Source organism: Hemitrygon akajei, chromosome 6, assembly GCF_048418815.1.
Source record: "Hemitrygon akajei chromosome 6, sHemAka1.3, whole genome shotgun sequence".
In the NCBI taxonomy this organism is placed as follows: domain Eukaryota; kingdom Metazoa; phylum Chordata; class Chondrichthyes; order Myliobatiformes; family Dasyatidae; genus Hemitrygon; species Hemitrygon akajei.
In genome coordinates this window covers 27064860-27083998 of record NC_133129.1, presented here as the reverse complement: position 1 = coordinate 27083998, position 19139 = coordinate 27064860, and the positions used below count along the sequence as shown (strand labels likewise).

General features: G+C 42.5%; 1 protein-coding gene across 2 annotated transcripts in view; it reads left to right on the top strand.

Annotated features, from left to right (window-relative positions):
- LOC140728923 (15-hydroxyprostaglandin dehydrogenase [NAD(+)]-like) overlaps positions 1 to 19139 on the top strand; it is a 65453-nt gene that overhangs the window by 7044 nt on the left and 39270 nt on the right. Inside the window, exons 4-5 of one of the 2 annotated variants that reach the window (XM_073048029.1) lie at positions 8010 to 8106; positions 9660 to 10837. In XM_073048029.1, coding sequence (XP_072904130.1) covers positions 8010 to 8106; positions 9660 to 9724 — 162 coding nt within the window. In that variant the 3' untranslated portion in view covers positions 9725 to 10837. Of the gene's footprint in view, positions 1 to 8009; positions 8107 to 9659; positions 10838 to 19139 lie in introns of those variants that run through there. The other variant, XM_073048028.1, reaches the window with a different exon arrangement.

Genomic DNA, 19139 nt, shown 5'->3' with positions numbered 1-19139 from the left:
AACTATAAATGTGTTTTCTTGAGTATGATGTATGTCTTCTTTTTCTTACTCTTGGATGTACATTATGCACCTGGGCCCCAGAGGAATGCTGTCTCATTTGACTGTATTCGTGTATGGTCTGAACGATGATTAAACTTAATTTGATCCTTAAAGTGGATGGGCTACAGTAGCAGAAGACCACAGACATTCAGTAGCCACTTTTATTAGGTACTTAAGTGTCTACTGACTGTATGTTTCAATGTAAAATATAGAAACATAGAAAACCTACAGTACAATACAGGCCCTTCGGCCCACAAAGCTGTGCCAAACATGTCTTTACCTTAGAAATTACCTAGGGTTACACACAGCCCTCTATTTTTCTGAGCTCCATGTACCTGTCCAAGAGTCTCTTAAAAGACCCTATCGTATCTGCCTCCACCACCATCACCAGCAGCCCATTCCATGCACTCACCATTCCCTGCATTTATAAAAGAAACTTACCCCTGACATTTCCTCTGTACCTACTTCCAAGCACCTTAAAACTGTGACCTCTCATTCTAGCTATTCCATCCCTAGGAAAAAGCCTTTGACTATCCACATGATCAATGCCTTTCATCATCTTGTACACCTCTATCAGGTCACTTCTCATCCTCTGTCCCTCCAAGGAGAAAAGGCCGAGTTCACTCAACCTATTTTCATAAGGCATGCTCCCTAATCCAGGCAACATCCTTGTAAATCTCCTCTGCACCCTCTCTAAGGTTTCCACATCCTTCTTGTAGTGAGGCGACCAGAACTAAGCACCTCTTCAAGTGGGGTCTGACCAGGGTCCGATATAGCTGCAACATTACCTCTTGGCTCCTAAACTCAATCCCACTATTGATGAAGGCCAATGCACTGTATGCCTTCTTAACCACAGAGTCAACCTGCACAGCAGCTTTGAGTGTTCTATGGACTCAGACCCCAAGATCCCTCTGATCCTCCACACTGCCAAGAGTCTTAACATTAATACCATATTCTGTCGTCATATTTAACCTACCAAAATGAACCACCTCACACTTAACTGGGTTGAATTCCATCTGCCACTTCTCAGCCCAATTTTGCATTCTATCAATGTTCCGCTGTAACCTCTGACAGCCCTCCACACTATCCACAACACCTCCAACCTTTGTGTCATCAGCATATTTACTAACCCATCCCTCCACTTCTTCATCCAGGTCATTTATAAACATCACAAAGAGCAGGGGTCCCAGAACAGATCCCTGAGGCACACCACTGGTCACCAACCTCCATGTAGAATATGAACTGTCTACAACCACTCTTTGCCCTCTATGGGCAAGCCAGTTCTGGATACACAAAGCAATGTCCCCTTGGATCTCATGCCTCCTTACTTTCTCAATAAGCCTTGCATGGGGTACCTTGTCAAATGCCTTGCTGCAATCCATATACACTACATCTACTGCTCTACCACCATCAATGTGTTGTGATAATTATCTGAATCTGACTAAAAAAGACATTTACAGACAAGGGGTGTGTTACATCATTAAAAAAATAATCGAATTGAAGGGATTTCATTGGCCGAGTTCATCAAAGTTTGCAGCATTGTGTGTGTGGCTTGTGTCAACTAACTCATGAGGGCTTTACAACATGTAACTGTTTTGTTGATAATGCATGGGTTCAGCAGTTAGCACAACAGCTCCAGGTTCAGTCCTGATCAGCTGTTGATTGTGTAGTGTCTGCACATTCTCCATACTTTTTAACTTTAAAGTCAAGTTCGTTTCATTGCCATTCAATTATACACGTATACAGCTGAACAAAGCCGTGTTCCTCCAGGGCAAACTGTAAAACACATTATCTACAGTAGCACACAGCACACAGGGTCAAAAAAGATAATATTAGCACGTCACTGAGTGACATGCCTGAAGACTGATGTCACATTTCTACAAGAACAAGCACGTAGGAGTTCCTCATCGCATGCTGGGTCAGTAGTGCTTTAACTCTCATCCGAAGGCATGCTTGTTGGCTGATTGTTGGTAAATCTAATCTTCAGTGTCAGAAAAAGTCAAAGCAGGGATTGTAAGAGGGAATAAGCTGCAGGGCCACTGGAGAGGGTTAGTGAAACTAACGGGAGCTGGCGTTGAGCAAATCTATTAAATGTATTCTATTAAACCTTTTGGGACTACAATCGCTGCAACCCGCAGCCTGTAATTTCCCTTTTGGAATTTTGCTTTTGACCTCGCTGAACAACTTGGCATTTTTTTTGAGTTATCCTGGAGGATTCAGAGGACTGGGGTTTCAGGAATGCAGGTACAGCCATGGCGGCTATTACCAGAGTGTACTTGAGGCCTGATCGAACCTTTGGGCTGGATCGAAATGGCAAGGCCCAGACCAGGGAGAGTGAAACTTGAACCGATGTTTACTCAATCTAATCACTGAACCAGATGAGAAAGATCAAGGCATCAAACCCGAGGGCGAAGGATGAGCCAGTGTTCAGTTTATATTCCGTGTGGCTTTACTTGCCTCAATACTAAACTGGCTCCATGGTTGTGGCCTGCAGCCATTGGGCTTCTGGGCCAACAGCAGCCTTGAAATGGCTCTGTGGTTGTGGACCTACTTTTGGGGACTCTGCAGTTCTCGTTCTCTGTTTTATTTTTATTGTTTGCACGATTTTTTCGCACATTTGATATTTGACAGTCTTTGTTGTGTGTGTTTTCATCATGGATTCTATTGTGTTTATTTGCTTTGTGACTGCCTGCATGCAAGGAGACAAATCTCAAGGTTGTATATGGTATGTATACTTTGATAATAAATGGACTTTGGACTCAGCCCAAAATGTTGACTCTTCATTCCCCTCCATAGATGCTGCCTGACTGGCTGAGTTCCTCCAGCATTTTGTGTGTTTTCCTCAAGATTTCGAGCATCTTCAAAATCTCTTGTGTTCTTTCTTGGTTATAGTAGGAATAAATTCATAAATTCACTGAATTGTTTCCTCTGAAATGGATGTAGACTGTGGTAGCGTTCTTCAAACACCAGATATTGCATTTGTAATTCCTGTTTGATGGCTGATAGAGCCATGGTTCTAGGTACGTTTGGAGTCTGTTATACTGCCGGACTGTCTCTTTCCTCTCAGGGTAAGGTATAGTCTACTGGAGAATCTAAGATCATGAACAGTTTTGATAGAGTGGATGCTATCGTGATGCTTCCACTTATCAGAAAGAGTGTAACTCGATACCCTTATATCCAGTTGGGAACTTGGTCTATTTCTTTACCCAAGAAGTACTGAGAATATGACACTCCCCGCAGAGGAGTGCTTGGTATGAACAGTATATATATATATACACCTGTGAGAAGGCTGGACATACAGAACTGTGCCAAAGTCTTAGGCACATATGTATATAGCAAGGATGCCTAAGACTTTTGCACAGTACTGTAGTAACTTTATGTATTGCACTGTACTACTAATGCAAAAAAATACGGATTTCATGACGTGTGTGAGTAGTGATAAACCTGATTCTGATGTGGGTCTCAGTTGTGGACTGAGAGTGGGAAGGGGGCAGGGAGAGGGGAATCATGGTTGGGAGAAGGGGGAGGGAGAGGGGAGAGAGTGGGAAGCATGGAGAGACATTCTGTAATGATCAATAAACCAATTGTTTAGAGTCAAATGACCTTGCCTGGTGTCTCAGGGCTGGACGTGTCTGCAAACACACCACCCCCACCTCTGACACTCCTTATCTGCCACCTGTCCCACGCCCTCCTGCGGCACTCCACTCTCACCTCACCCAACATTCTTCGCTCCCTCCAGATTTACAAACTCACTCTCCGCTCCATGTTGATAAATACAATACTGTGCAAAAGTCTTAGACGCCCTAGCCATATATATGTGCCTCAAACCTTTGCACAGTACTGTATATATGAGGCGGAGCAGAACAGAGAATTATGCTGATAGATGGGATGAGTGGAACAGAAATACTAGGATGGACTTGGAGGGCTGACTTGCCTGTTGCTGTGTCCTTTTATTACCTCTCTGAATCCTAACTATGCCACCCTTCACCCTTCAGGCTCTTGAACCAGCATGATAACCTCACTTATCTCAACACTGGACTGATTCCACAACTTATGGACTCACATTCAAGGAGTCTACACTCATGTTTTTCTGTCTTATTTGTTTATTTATCTGTTTGTCTATTTATGTATTTATCTGTATTTGCACTGCTTGTCTTTTGAACATTGTCAATCTTTGCAGTTTTTTCATTGACTTTATTGTATTTCTTTGTGAATGCCCATAAGGATATAAATCTAAGGGTATAAGTACAGTATCTAAGGGTATAAGTACGGTATCTAAGGGTATAAGTACGGTATCTAAGGGTATAAGGGTATAAGTATGGTATATGGTGATCTTCATGTACTTTGACAATAAATTTGCTTTGAACTTTGATATGCACTGAAATCTGGCCTTCAAGAAAAGACTGATTTCATTCCCAAGAGGTAGCTCTTTGATATTTTTTTAGAGTTCTGGTAACTGTCCCTTTGTCAGAAAATAAACATAATTCTGTGAGTTTCCGAAGCAATCTGCAACACCTCTCTGTCACCCTCCAACCCAACCCCACTCAAACAATAAGTGATTGAGATTTGTTTGTTGTACATATGCATTCTTAACTCTGGAGAAATTATTCTGCTTTTTGTATCCTCTTTATTTTACTGTGAAATTAAACACTCTATTGTGTTGAGAGAAAAAATACCAATCATATCCATCATGAACTCGTAGCGTAGAAGGTTGTTGTAGGTTTCAGTGGGGCATTGGCGGATGGAGAGTTGCTTTTCATTAGTCAGGGGATTGAGCTTGAGAGCCCTGAGGTAATGTTTCAATTTTATAAATCTCTCATTAGAATGGGTGGCGCGTGGTCAAGTGGTTAAGGCGTTGGACTAGCGATCTGAAGGTCGTGAGTTTGAGCCCCAGCTGAGGTAGCGTGGTGTGTCCTTGAACAAGGCGCTTAACCACACGTTGGTTCAGTCCGCCCAGCTGAAAATGGGTACTGGCAAAATGCTGGGGGTTAACCTCATGATAGACTGGTGTCCTATCCGGAGGGGAGCCTCATACTTTCAGTCGCCTCAGGCCACCGAAGCCAGCATAAGCACCAGCCCGATGAGCCTATGAGGTGCAGGACAGACTTTAACTTTTATTATTAGAATGGGTGCAGAGGAGATTTACCAGGATACTGCTTGGATTAGAGAGCGTATCTTGGGTTGAGTGAGCAAGGGCTTTTCTCTTTGAAGTGAAGGAGGATGAGAGGTGACGTGATAGAGGTGTACAAAATGATAAGTGGCGTAGCCAGAGACTTTTTCCCAGGGTGGAAATGGCTAATATGAACAGGCATAATTTTAAGGTGATTGGAAAGAATAGGTGGGGGAGGGGTGATGTCAGATGTACCTTTTTGTACAGAGAGCGGTTAGTACATGGAATGTGCTGCCAGGGGCAAATACAATTGGAATATTTAAGGCAATCTTAAATCTGTACATGGATAAAAGAAAAATAGAGGTCTTTGTGGGAGGGAATGGTTAGATTGATTTCAGAGTAGTTGAAAAGTTGGCAGAATATCGTGGGTCAAAGAGCCTGTAAAGTGCTGTGCTATTCTGTATTTATTGTTGACTCCGTGGTATTAATAAATATTGTTAAAGCTAGAGTTGATGTTACAATCCAATTCATTTAATTAAATGGAAAAATAAACAAATCAATTGTTTATACAAAGCAGCTTCACAAAGTAAGCTGACTAGTATGGGAGGAAATTTTGGTTGTGATCCAAAATATTTGAAAACCAATACAAGTAGCTTTGCAGTTCCTTAGCTGTATTTTTCAAAATTAGGAATTCACATTGGGTATAATTATTTATTCATGTTAATACAAAGAAATCTTCACTGTGTCTGCATTAGTTCATTCCACCAATTTACTTCGTGCCCCTGATTCTTTCCTCAGAACCTTTTCAAAAGTTGCAGAGAAGCCTCCTTCACCCGTACATTCCCACACTTTAGACTTTACATTCCAGATCATGACAGCTTTAAGTTTAAAAACAAGCTTAAAACAAATCCCTCATATGGGAATTTTTTTCAGGAATTATCTTCATCCACGTCTGGTAGGGACACACCACTGCCCATGAATGGAAAAGCCTACAAAAAGTAGTGAATTCAGCCCAGTCCATCCCAGGAAAAACTCCTGCCCACTATTGGGCACATCTCCAGGGAGTACTGCCTTAAGAGATCCATCATCACGGACCCTGCCAACCAGGTCATGCTCTCTTCTCCCTGCTGCCATTGGGAAGGAGGTACAACAGCCTCCAGGTTCAGGAATAGTTTTTACCCTTCAACACTTACAGGCTGCTGCCAGCACAGCTTTGGACTGTGTTGGTTATTCATCGACTCAAACAACACATTTCACTCTTTTTAAAGTACATGCAACAAATAAAACTAATATTTATCTTTAGGCGGATGTACATGTGCCTCCCATTATTTAGCAGACCAGACCAGACAACTCAATTCAAGTTCTAAGGTTTGTCACTTAGACTAAGTTCCATAGAGAGTTCACCACTATAGCAGAGACTGTGTGACTGGAAATGAGGCAAACAAACGTGAAATCCAGATGCCTTTTTTCCAATAAGTTTAGCTTGTGCTTGTTACAGAGTAATAGGAACCATAGAACATTACAGCACAGTACAAGCCCTTCAGCCCTCCATGTTGTGCTGACCCATATAATCCTTTAAAAAAAAGTACTAAACCCACACTACCCCATAACCCTCCATTTTTCTTTCATCCATGTCCCTGTCCAAGAGGCTCTTAAATACCCCTAATGTTTCAGCCTCCACCACCATCCCTGGCAAGTCATTCCAGACACCCACAACCCTCTGTGTAAAAAAAAACTTACCCCTGATGTCTCCCCTAAACTTCCCTCCCTTAATTTTGTACATATGCCCTCTGGTGTTTGCTATTGGTGCCCTGGGAAACAGGTACTGACTATCCACCCTATCTATGTCTGTCATAATCTTGTAGACTTTTATCAAGTCCCCTCTCATTCTTCTACGCTCCAAAGAGAAAAATCCCAGCTCTGCTAACCTTGCTTCATATGACTTGTTCTCCAAACCAGGCAACATCCTGGTAAATCTCCTCTGCACCCTCTCCATAGCTTCCACATCCTTCCTATAATGAGGTGACCAGAATTGAACACAATACTCTAAGTGCGGTCTCACCAGAGATTTGTAGAGTTGCAACATGACCTCTCTACTCTTGAACTCAGTCCCCCTGTTAATGAAGCCCAGCATCCCATAGGCCTTCTTAACTACCCTATCAACCTGCGCAGCAGCCTTGAGGGATGTATGGATTTGAACCCCAAGGTCCCTTTCTTCATCCACACTCTTAAGTAAGTTCATCCACACTCTTAAGGAATGGGAAAAATAAAGAAAAGTCTCACTGACGTTTCACACAACAATCCAAACCTACTTTTGGCAATAGCCTATGATCAACACTAGGAGACAAAATTAAACACACCTCTTCTCTATTTTCTCTACCACCGCGATGAGGCCCCACTCAGGTAGCCTCCAACCTGATGGCATGTACATTGCTTGAATTTCCAGCTATAACCCCCAGCCCTTCACCATTCTCCATTCCTGTTTCCCTCTCTCATCTTATCTCCTTACCTGCACATCACCTCCCTCTGAGGCTCCTCCTCCTCCCTTTTCTTCCATGGCCTTCTGTCCTCTCCTGTAGCTCTTTCACCAACCAACTTCCCAGCTCTTTACTCCACCCCTCCCCCTCTCCTGGATAGACCTATCACCTACCACCTTGTACTTCTCTTTCTTCTAGTCCTGATGAAGAGCCTCGCTCAAAACATCAGCTGTTTTCTCTTATCTATAGATGCTGCCTGGCCTGCTGAGTTCCTCCAGCATTTTGTGTGTGTTGCTCTATTTCACTAACCCAGTTTACTGGAGAGCAACTTAATTTTTTAAAAAGATTGCTTGATTGAAAATATGCTTTTTTTTTAATGCCAGACATCTGTGATCCGAGGAACGTACTTAGCTTTGGACTACATGAACAAACAGAAGGGTGGGAAAGGAGGAATTATAGTGAACATAGCCTCTTTAGCAGGTGAGAAAATATTTATGATTATTTTAGTTATAATAAAGTATATACAGTGAAAGCCGCTGTGAACTTTGAAAAGAGGGCTTTTCTCCCACCTGGATGGTTTCTGCTCTCTACTGTATCATTGAGAAGTATTTGTATTGTTTTTAATTCCTCTGGATTTTCTTCACTATTACATTTGAAGAAGCTTTTAAAGGCTCTACCTCTGAACTTGTAAACTTTAGTAGGCTGCCCCATCTCAAACCTTGTTCTTCAGTTGCAACATACTTTCTCAAGAACCTGGTGGGAGTTGGGATATGTAATCAAGAGATTCTCCCTGGAGAGCATTGAACAATGGATTTGAGTCAACAGTTCTCTCAGGGTTTGGGAGATTCTCCAAACATGCCATCCATCTGGTTCAGATTGTGTTATTTTCCCTAAGCAACAGGACAAATCCCTTGAGAGTGAAAAGCGACCCTGGAATTAAAAGTAACAGTTGTAGCCTTCCTTTGTCTTGGTTTTCGTCATTAAGTATGTTCTTCTTTGCTTTTACTTTCAATAGCATTAAGATGAAGGGGTCATAAAGAGAGCTTTTGGCACATTGTTCTTCATCAATCGAAGTGTTAATTGCAGGAGTTCGGCTGTTATGTTGACGTTGTACAAGATGTTGGTGAGACAGAATTTGGAGCACTGTGTGCAGTTCTGATCACCTACCTACATGAAATATAAGTCTGAACAATTAGAGAGAAAATTTACAAGGGTGTTGGTGGGACTTGAGGACCTGTATTAAAGGGAAAGGTTGAATGGGTTAAGACTTTATTCCTTGGAATGCTGGAGAGTGATTGGAGATTTGTTAGAGTTCTACAAAGTTATGAATCATGTTGGCTTAGTTAGACTAGAACAAGAGGTCATGGGTTAAGAATCATATGGTGTAATATTTAAAGGGAAACTGAGCAGGAATTTCTTCACTCCGAGGATAATGTGAGTGTGGAATGAACTGCCAGTGAAAATTGTGGACATATGTTCCATTTCAACATTTAAGAGAGATTTGGATAAGTACATGGATGGGAGGGATATGGAGGGCCACAGTCCAGGTGGGGGACAGTGGGGCTAGGCAGCATTAACAGTTTGGCATGTTCTAGCTGGGTCAAAGAGTCTGTTCCTGTGCTGGAGAACTCTGGCTATGATAGAGCATTTTCTCTGGACCTCAGTCTTGAGATGACATAACTCACTTATGTTAGTTTTGTTACATACTGGATGTATTGTGAGTTCCTTTTTTCCAATCAATGAAGCCTTGAAGGCAAGGCAAGTTTATTTGTATAGCACTTTTCAACCACAAGACAGTTCAAAGTGCTTTCCATAAAACAAAATATAAAAATGAGTCATCAAACTTCAGACAATATGAAGAGAATCAAATCACACATAAAGTTATAGTGTAGGAGATTTTAATTAAAAGCTACAGCGAAAAGTTTTAAGCCTCAATTTAAAAGAGCTTAAAGTTGCGGCAGACTTCAGATCCTCTGGAAGATTATTCCAGATATGTGGAGCATAGTAACTAAAAGCTGCTTCACCCTGTTTAGTTTTGACCCTGGGGACAGTAAGCAGACCCGTCCCAGATGACCTGACAGCTCAAGAAGGTTCATAGTGCAGCAAGGGATCGGACACCAGCTTCATTCGGAGCAGTCTTCGAGATGGCTGATGATGATATTATGAATGTGGGCGGAAACCAGAGCACCTGGAGGAAACCCACGCGGTTTTGGGGAGAGTGTACAGACTCCTTACTGACAGTGGCGGAAATTGAACGCTGATGCTGAAAAGTGATGCATGAACTGCTACACTACGGTGTTGTGATAACACAATCAAGTCAGTGCACTGTTTGGAGTAAAAGTGTCTCAATGGGCCCTGCTGAAGTATTTCGGCCTGAAACATTGACTGTACTTTTTTCCATAGATGCTGCCTGGCCTGCTGAGTTCCTCCAGCATTTTGTGTGTGTTGCTCGGATTTCCAGCATCTACAGACTTACTCTTGTTTGTCAATATTTCCTTATTTCTCTCACTCTTGTCTGGACTAGAAACAGGCCCTGTAAAGTTTTCTTTGGAGTGGCAGAGATAGAAATCTGATAGAAGTTTATAAAGATTATGAGAGATGGATGTAGAGTAGATAGACAGTACTTTTCTTCCAGAGTAAGAATGGTTAATACTGGAGGGAGTGCATTTAAGGTAAGAACAACGTGCTGGGTAGTTTATTTTAACACAGTGGTGGGTGCCTGGAATGGACTGTCAGGGGTGGTAGTGGAGGCAGATAAAATAGAGACATGCATGAGTCTTTTAGGCACATGAATGTGCAGAGAATGGAAATGTTACGGACATTGTGTAGGCAGAAGCATTTAGTTAGGTGTTAAATTGAGCCAAAGGGGTAGTTCCTGTGCTGTACTTGTTCCGTGTTCCAATGCACACCTCACACTCCAGAGGCAATTTACAGTGGCCAATTAACCTAACAACTCTCACATTTTAGAGATGCGGGAGGAGACCTGAGATGACGGGGGAACGTGCAAGCTCAGCAGAGAGAGCAGCTGGGACTCTGGTGCTGTGAGGCAACATCTTAACCAACTGTAAACTTCAGTAATTTCATCAGCCTTATCACTGTATCACCTGAAAGATGGTGTTTTGTGATAATAAGTCGTATTTTATAGATCAGTATGAGAAAATCTACAGAAGTTGGAAATGCAAAGCCACTCACACGAAATGCTGCAGGAACTCAACAGGTCAGGCAGCATCTGTAGAAATGAATAAACAGTTGATGTTTTGGGCCGAGACCCTTTCTCAGGACTGATGAAGGGTCTGGGCCCAAACTGTCAAATGTTTATTCATTTCCATAGATGCTGCCTGACCTGCTGAGTTGCACCCACATTTTGTATATGTTACTCTTGATTTCCAGCATCTGCAGAATCCCTTGTGTTTCTGTTTTATTTTCACCTTCAGTGAAGCCTTGACTGAGGAAAAAGGTGTCTGGTGATGAGTATGCTGGCAAGAAAATGAATCTCAGGGTTGCATATGGTAATGAATTTACGTTGAACTTGAAAATTTCAACCTTGGCACAAAACTAGTGCAGTGATGAACAGCCACATTAGTTTCTGAGCCCTGGACCGCATATCAGGGAACTAGAAAATGACTAACAGTGTCCCAGCCAATTTTTTTCTGGGGGAAAAAGAAGTGAACTGATGTCAGTCTTTCTCCACAAAAGCAAACCTAGCACTGAGGCCCCTCTTGTTGTTAGTTAGCTATGCCCAACCCCAGATTCCAGAAGTAGACATCTTGTTTTCAATTTGGTCACGCCAATGATGACCAAGATAAAGTGGAAATGTCTTAAGGATACGTGGAGGTTTAGAGAAATACAGCTCAGTAACCTGTCCTTTGGCCCATCTTGTCTGTTTTAATGCCCAAGTAAGTTTGTTCCACATTGCGGGTAATTGACCCATGACCCTCTAAACTTTTCCTATCTATGTACCTGTCCAAGTATCTTATTTTGCTATTGTACAGTACTGTGTATGTATATATATATATATATATATATATATATATATTTATAGTAACAGGGTACCCATGACTTTTTGCATAGTGGAGCAGAGAGCAAGTTTGTGCATTTGGTGGGAGCAAAGGATGTTGGGAATGGAGAGGTGGAGTGCCTCAGGAGGGGTGTGGGGCAGGTGGCAAAGAGGAGTGCCAGTGCTGGGGGTGAGGGGTGGTGCAGGTGCAGACACACCCAGTCTGAAACACCAGGTAAGGTCATTTGATTCCAAACAACTGGTTTATTAATCATTACAAAATGTCTCTCTGGTGCACCCCACTCCCTCTTCTCTACCTTCCCACTCTCAGTCCACAATATAGACCCATATCAGATTCAAATTTATCATCACTCACATATGTCATGGATTTCTTTTTGTGGCAGCAGTACAGTGCAATACACAAAATTGTGACAGTTCTGTGCAAAGGTCTTGGGCCCCCAGCTAAATATGTGTGCCTAAGGCTTTTGTACCGTAGTGTACTTTCCTCAAGCACTTCCTCTAGCAGTTCATTTTATATACTCATCATTCTCTGTATGAAGATGTTGCCTTCTCAGGTCCATTTTAAATATTCCCCCTCTCACTTTAAACTTATGCCCTCTAATTTTTGATTCCTCTTTCCCTGGGTAAAATATTTATCCATCTATCTGTATGCAGCCTTCTCACCCCTATCAATGCCCCTTCTGATTTTATACACCTCAGTAGGGTGACCCCTACATGTCATTCACACCAATGCCTGCCTAGCCTCTCCCTATAACCCAGGTCTTCGAACCTTGAACATGAGGGGATAACTCCTCTCAACATCACTCACCTCAACACTGATCACACAATGTATGGGTTCACCTTCAAGGGCTCTTCAATTCATGACCTCGATATTTTTTAACACGAGAAATTCTACAGATGCTGGAAATCCAAAGCAACACACACAAAATGCTAGAGGAATTCAGCAGGCCAGGCAGCATCTATAGAGAAGAATAAATGATTATTCATTTCCAAACCTGCTGCGTTGCCCCAGCATTTTGTGTGTGTTGCTCTCAATATTTATTGCTTATGTATTTATCATTATTATTTTCTTTCTTTTTCCTCTGCATATGCACACATTTTATTATCTTTTGTACATTGGTTGCTTGTCTTTGTTGTGTGTGGTGTTTCATTGATTCCATTGTGTCTCTCTGAATGCCTGTAGAAAATGAATCCCAGTGTTGTAGCTGGTGATATATATGTACATCAATAATAAATATACTTTGAACTATCTTGTAAATATTTATTGTACTCTTTGTAGCTTGATAACATCTTTCCTATAACAGGAGAAATGAAAAGCTTCTTTGAAGAAATACAATATTCCCAGTGACTTATGGGCATTAAAATTACATATGCTGGAATTCTGCAATAAAAGAATGCTGGAAACACTAAGTGGGTTAGGTTGCCCCTGTGGAAACGTTTTGGGTCAAACCCCTTTGTCAGAACTAGATAGGAGTCTAAGTAGCTTGTTGAACTGCAGGGAGTGTGTGTTCCAGGATGCTTCTGAGAGTTAAACTAAGGTGACCGTGAGAATAAACTAAACAAGGCTAGAGTCAGAATCATGTTTATTATCACTGATCTATGTCATGAAGTTTGTTTTCTGCAGTAGTACAGTGTAATACATTAAATGGACTATAAATTGAAGTAAGAAATATAAATTCTGTAAGCCATGCAGCAATAGTGAGGTAATGTTCTTGTGTTCATTGTCTGTTCAGAAATCTGATGGCAGAAGGGAAGAAGCTGTTCCTAAGACTATGAGTGTATGTCTTCAGGCATCTGTACTTTCTCTCTGTTGGTAATAATGAGAAGAGGGTATATCCTGGATGGTAGGGGCCCCTAATGATGGATTGTGGGTTTTGAGGCATCGCCTCTTGAAGATGTCCTTGATGGTGGGGAGGCTAGTGCCCATGATGGAGGTGGCTGAGTTTATAATTCATAGTCATAGCGTAATACAGCATGTATTATGTCTGTAGTGAGATGCTGAAGATGTTCTATAGGTCAGTTGTGGAGAGCGCCCTCTTCTTCGTGGTGGCGTGTTGGGGAGGAAGCATTAAGAAGAGGGACGCCTCACGTCTTAATAAGCTGGTAAGGAAGGCGGGCTCTGTCGTGGGCAAAGTACTGGAGAGTTTAACATCGGTAGCTGAGCGAAGGGCGCTGAGTAGGCTACGGTCAATTATGGAAAACTCTGAACATCCTCTACATAGCACCATCCAGAGACAGAGAAGCAGTTTCAGCGACAGGTTACTATCGATGCAATGCTGCTCAGACAGGATGAAGAGGTCAATACTCCCCAATGCCATTAGGCTTTACAATTCAACTGCCAGGACTTAAGAACTTTTTAAAAGCTATTATTAATGCTTTTTGAGATAGTGATTTAGATGCATATATTTTTTACTGAGTTAAGTATTGTATGTTATTAGTTTTGCTACAACAAGTGTATGGGACATTGGAAAAAAAGTTGAATTTCCCCATGGGGATGAATAAAGTATCTATCTATCTATCTATTTATCTATCAGAAAGAGACCTCTTCCATGCCGACCACAACATCCTCCCTAGAAGTCCAAGTTGCCCATGTTTGACCATTAACCTTCCAAGACCCTCCTCTCCATGTATCTATCCAAAAGTCTCCTAAATGTTGCAATTGTGTTGACCTTGACCAATTACTCTGGCAGCTCATTCCAGGTACTCGCTGCCCTCTAACATTTTGAAAGCAGAGCATATATCGTATCATTTTTATGTTTTAAAAAATGCAGCAATAGTTATCAATTTAATCATTAGGGTCTGTCCCAAACCAATTTCTGGATTTCTATCCAAGACTGGTTCAGGAAGAGTTAATGACTGAAATCAGCCTGTGGTCTCTAAATGCTATGCCACTCTCATTCCAACAGTTGCAAAAATTGTTGATAGAAATTTATTGGTTGGCAGCATAATGGACAGTGAGTACAACTAACAAAGGTTGCAGAGTGATCTGGACCAGCTCGAAAAATAGGCTAAAAATGGCAGATGGTAATAGAGACAAGTGTGAGAGGTTGCACTTGGGGAGGACAAACCATGGTAGGACTTGCATGGTAAGCAGTAGGGAACTAAGGAGTACAGTAGAACTCCTTGCATTCCCAAATGGAAGACGAGTTGCTTTGGCTCAAAAGTCCAAAAGAATCTTGAGATCATTCTTCAGGAAGGCACAGAAACCCTTGATAAGCAGCAGAGGGAGTGGACCTTCTCAAAAACCAGAGACTCATCCAGCTTGTGAAGCACCTCTTGCCCCATCTATGGAAAAGTCTACTATTTCTATATTGCTGTCTTTGGACACCTCAGAACTCTTATAACTGGGTCGCAACTAGGCCATCCTTGATCCCCAGGGACTGTCTAAGCAGAAGTAGTCTACTTTTTTAATAATTTAAATACTAGTTTTTAAAAAATATTTGTAGGTGTTTTCAACATTTGAATAAGTTTGCTTGTTCCTGTATTTAAAACTTACCATACTTCAAACTGAAGGCTAGTTTTCTTTGCCTTAGCTAAGACTGAGTTAATCTATGTTTGGGGTGACACTGTAGAGATGCGTCTACCAAAGGAGGTGTAAGGCACTCCTTCTCTCCGCTAGCCTGCATTTCCTCCTTGAGCAAGGTTTAGCACCTGATTATTCCCCCCCCCCCCCAATGATCAGGGTCACATGAACCCGTGGGAGTGGGTGGTGAATGGTTGTATGAGCAGCTGGTGCATATTAAATGTCCTGCTTCTGTGACCGCTGTTACCAGGCAGACAATATCTGAAGACTATTGACAATGGTTTGGTCCACCCCGTCTTGTCACGCACTGTCCCGAAGAAGGCAATGGCAAACCATTTCTGTAAGAAAAAATTTGCCAAGAACAATCATGGTCATGGAAAAGCTATAATACCACAGATGATAGGGCATGACACATAACAAGAATGGTGAATCTATGTTTGGAGAGGATGTCTTGATATTTGAACATGCTATGAAAGAACTATAGATAACCATCATGTTGAAATCTGCTACACTCAAAGAGAAACCATATATTAAGTTATTTATATAACTCATTTCCCATGTTTGGTCTATCTCAACTCAAGTCATGACTGTTCAAGAACTCACTCAGTACAGGCTAAATATAATCAGCATGAGCTCACTATGTGAAATATTTGTATATTTTTTCTGTAACTCTCTTCTTATCATTCAATCAATTACGCCTCTGCTTAAAGATCACAAATGGCACGATAAACATAATTTTCTTGTTCACCCTGTTTGGACCTCTCCTTTTTTTAACACTATGAAATTTCCAGTTAGCCTTGTTCCAAAGAAAGCAGCCCAATCTATTCACAAGAGTAAGATTAAGCAGCCCAAGTAACATCCTCATAGATCTCCAGCGCGCCTTCTCTAGTGCAACCTCCTGTCGACTGAACATTCAGTATGCAAGTCCTGGTGACCTGTGAAGACAGGAAGAATGGTCCTGGTTCCTACTGGCTCCACAAGAGTCTAAGTTTGAAAAGTTCATTTTTATTTTTGGGAAAGATCTGAATCAATTATAGCACTGACCTCCTGTACCTAATCAAGCATCCACTGAGTGTATGACGTGGTCTTCCGCTGCTTTAGCCCTTCCACTTCAAGCGTCAACATTTTGCACATGCAGAGATGCTCTTCTGCACAGCACTGTAACACAAGGTTATTGGAGTTACTCTCACCTTCCTGTCAGCCTGACTCAGTCTGGCCGTTCTCCTCTGACCTCTCATAAACAACGCCTGTACGCCAGTAGAATTTCCGCTCACTGGAGGGTTTTTTTTTCTGTGTTTTGCACCACTCTCTGCAAACTCTACAGACTGTTGTGCATGAAAATCCTGGGAGTTCAGCAGTTCCTGAGGTACTAACCACTCCATTTGGTACCAACAATAATTTCACGTTCAAAGTCATTTCTTCCCTATTCTGGTGGTTGACTTCAACAGATGAAACTCTTGACCCTGTCTGCGTGCTTTTATGTATTGAGATGCTGCCATATGACTGGCTGATTGGATATTCACATTAATAAGCGGATACCTAATCAAGTGGCCACTGAGTGTGGCCAACTCACAGATGAAGTCGCCTCACCTGAAAGAACTGTCTGGGGCCCTGAATGGTGGTGAGGGAGGAAGTGTAAGGGCAGGTGTAGCACTTGTTCCGCTTACAAGGATAAGTGCCAGGAGGGAGATCGGTGCAATCACTTCACCTGTGAGTCGGCTGGTGTGGTATACTGTGTCCGGTACTCCCGGTGCAGCCTTTTATACATTAGTGAGACCCGACGCAGACTGGGAGACCGTTTCACTGAACACCTACGCTCGGTCCGCCAGAGAAAGCAGGATCTCCCAGTGGCCACACATTTTAATTCCACGTCCCATTCCCATTCTGATATGTCTATCCATGGCCTCTTCTACTGTCAAGATGAAGCCACACTCAGGTTGGAGGAACAACACCTTATATTCTGTCTGGTAGCCTCCAACCTGATGGCATGAACATTGATTTCTCTAACTTCTGTTAATGACCCTCATCCCCTTCTTAACCCATCCCTGATTTATTTATTTATTCCCCCTCTCCTTTTTTTTCTCTCTCTCTACCCCTCTCACAATCACTCTTTGCTTGTTCCCCATCTCCCTCTGGTGCTCCCCTCCCCCTTTCTTTCTCCCTAGGCCTCCTATCCCATGATCCTTTCCCTTCTCCAGCTCTGTATCCCTTTCGCCAATCACCTTTCCAGCTCTCAGCTTCACCCCACCCCCTCCATCTTCTCCTATCATTTCGCATTTCCCCCTCCCCCTCCTACTTTCAAATCTCTTACTATCTTTTCTTTCAGTTAGTCCTGACAAAGGGTCTCGGCCCGAAACATCGACAGTGCTTCTCCCTATAGATGCTGCCTGGCCTGCTGTGTTCCACCAGTATTTTGTGTGTGTGTGTAGGGAGAGAGGAATCATGGTTGGGGAAAAGGGGAAGGGAGAGGGGAGGGAGCAGGAAGCACCAGAGAGATATTCTGTAATGATCAATAAACCAATTGTTTGGAATCAAATTATCTTGCCTACTGTCTCAGGGTTCAGTGTGCCTGCAACTGTGCCACCCCCTGCCCCTGGCACACTCCTCCTGCAGAGCTGCACCATCACCATTCCCAACATCCTGTGCTCCTGCCAGATTTATAATCTTGCTCTCCGCTCCAGGTTGAAAAACACAGCACCGTGCCGAAGTCTTAGGAACCCTAGCTGTATATAGCCAGAGAGCAGTGAATCTGTGGAATGCTTTACCACAGACTGCAGCGGAGGCCAAGTCCGTGGGTATATTTAAGGTGGAAGTTGATCGTTTCTTGATCGGTCAGGGCATCAAAGGATAAAATGAGAAGACAGGTGTATGATCTGGGATCAGTTATGATGGAATGGCTCGATGGGCTGAATGGCCTAATTCTGCTCCTGTGTCTTATGGTCTTTTGCATGCCTAAGGGTTTTGCACAATACTGTACAATGAAGGATTTCCATTGCCATACTTGTTACCACTGTTGAAACATTTACAGAGAAATTTCTGTTTCTGCTGCTGGAAAGGAAAATAGCTTTGTCTTTTTTTTTAATATTATGGCAGAAAAAGGCTTCTCACTGCATTACAACTCTTAAGTGGGAGGATGTGTCATCTGATGGGAAGACCTACTGGAGATTGTGACAACATGGGGTGCCATGGTAACGTGTCAGTTAGTGCAACGCTTTCACCACTTGAGACATCAGAGTTCAGAGTTCATTTCCGGTGCTGTCTGTAGGGAGTCTCTCCATGACCATGTGAGGTTACCTCCAGGTTTTCCAGTTTCCTCCCACAGTCCAAAGATGAGGGGTCAGCAGGTTGATTGGCCGTTGTAAATTGTGCTGCGATTAGGTTAGTGTTAAATAGGTGGGCTGCTGGGTGTTGCAGCTTATTGGGCCAGAAGGGCCTGTTCCACACTGTATCTCTAAACAAAAATGTTCACATTATAAACATAAATGAAATGTATATTATATCAAAGGCATACAAGAAAGTATGCAATTTGAACAGTGTTCGTTATTGTACCACGTGGCTGTACAGTTGTGCTCTAGTGAGGTTGTGATTAGGGTTGTACGGGCCTGTTCAAGAACTGAATCCTTGTTCTTGAACCTGGTGGTGTGGAACTGAAGATTTCTGTGCAACCTGCCTGGCAGCTGTTGTACTAAGATGGCACGGCCAGGATACTGGGGATCTTTGATGATAGGTGCTTAGGCAGCGCCTCTTGTAGATACTGCTGATGTTTTGGAGGGATGTGCCCACAATGTGTTTGGCAGAGTTCACCAATCTCTGCAGCTTCGAATTGCCATACAAGACCATGTTAACAGTACACCTGTTGAATTTTGTTAAGACTAGTTAATATACAAAATTATGAGGGGTATAGGTAGGGTAAAAATGCAAGGAGGCTTTTTCCACTGAAGTTGGGTGAGACTAGAACTAGAGGTCATGGGT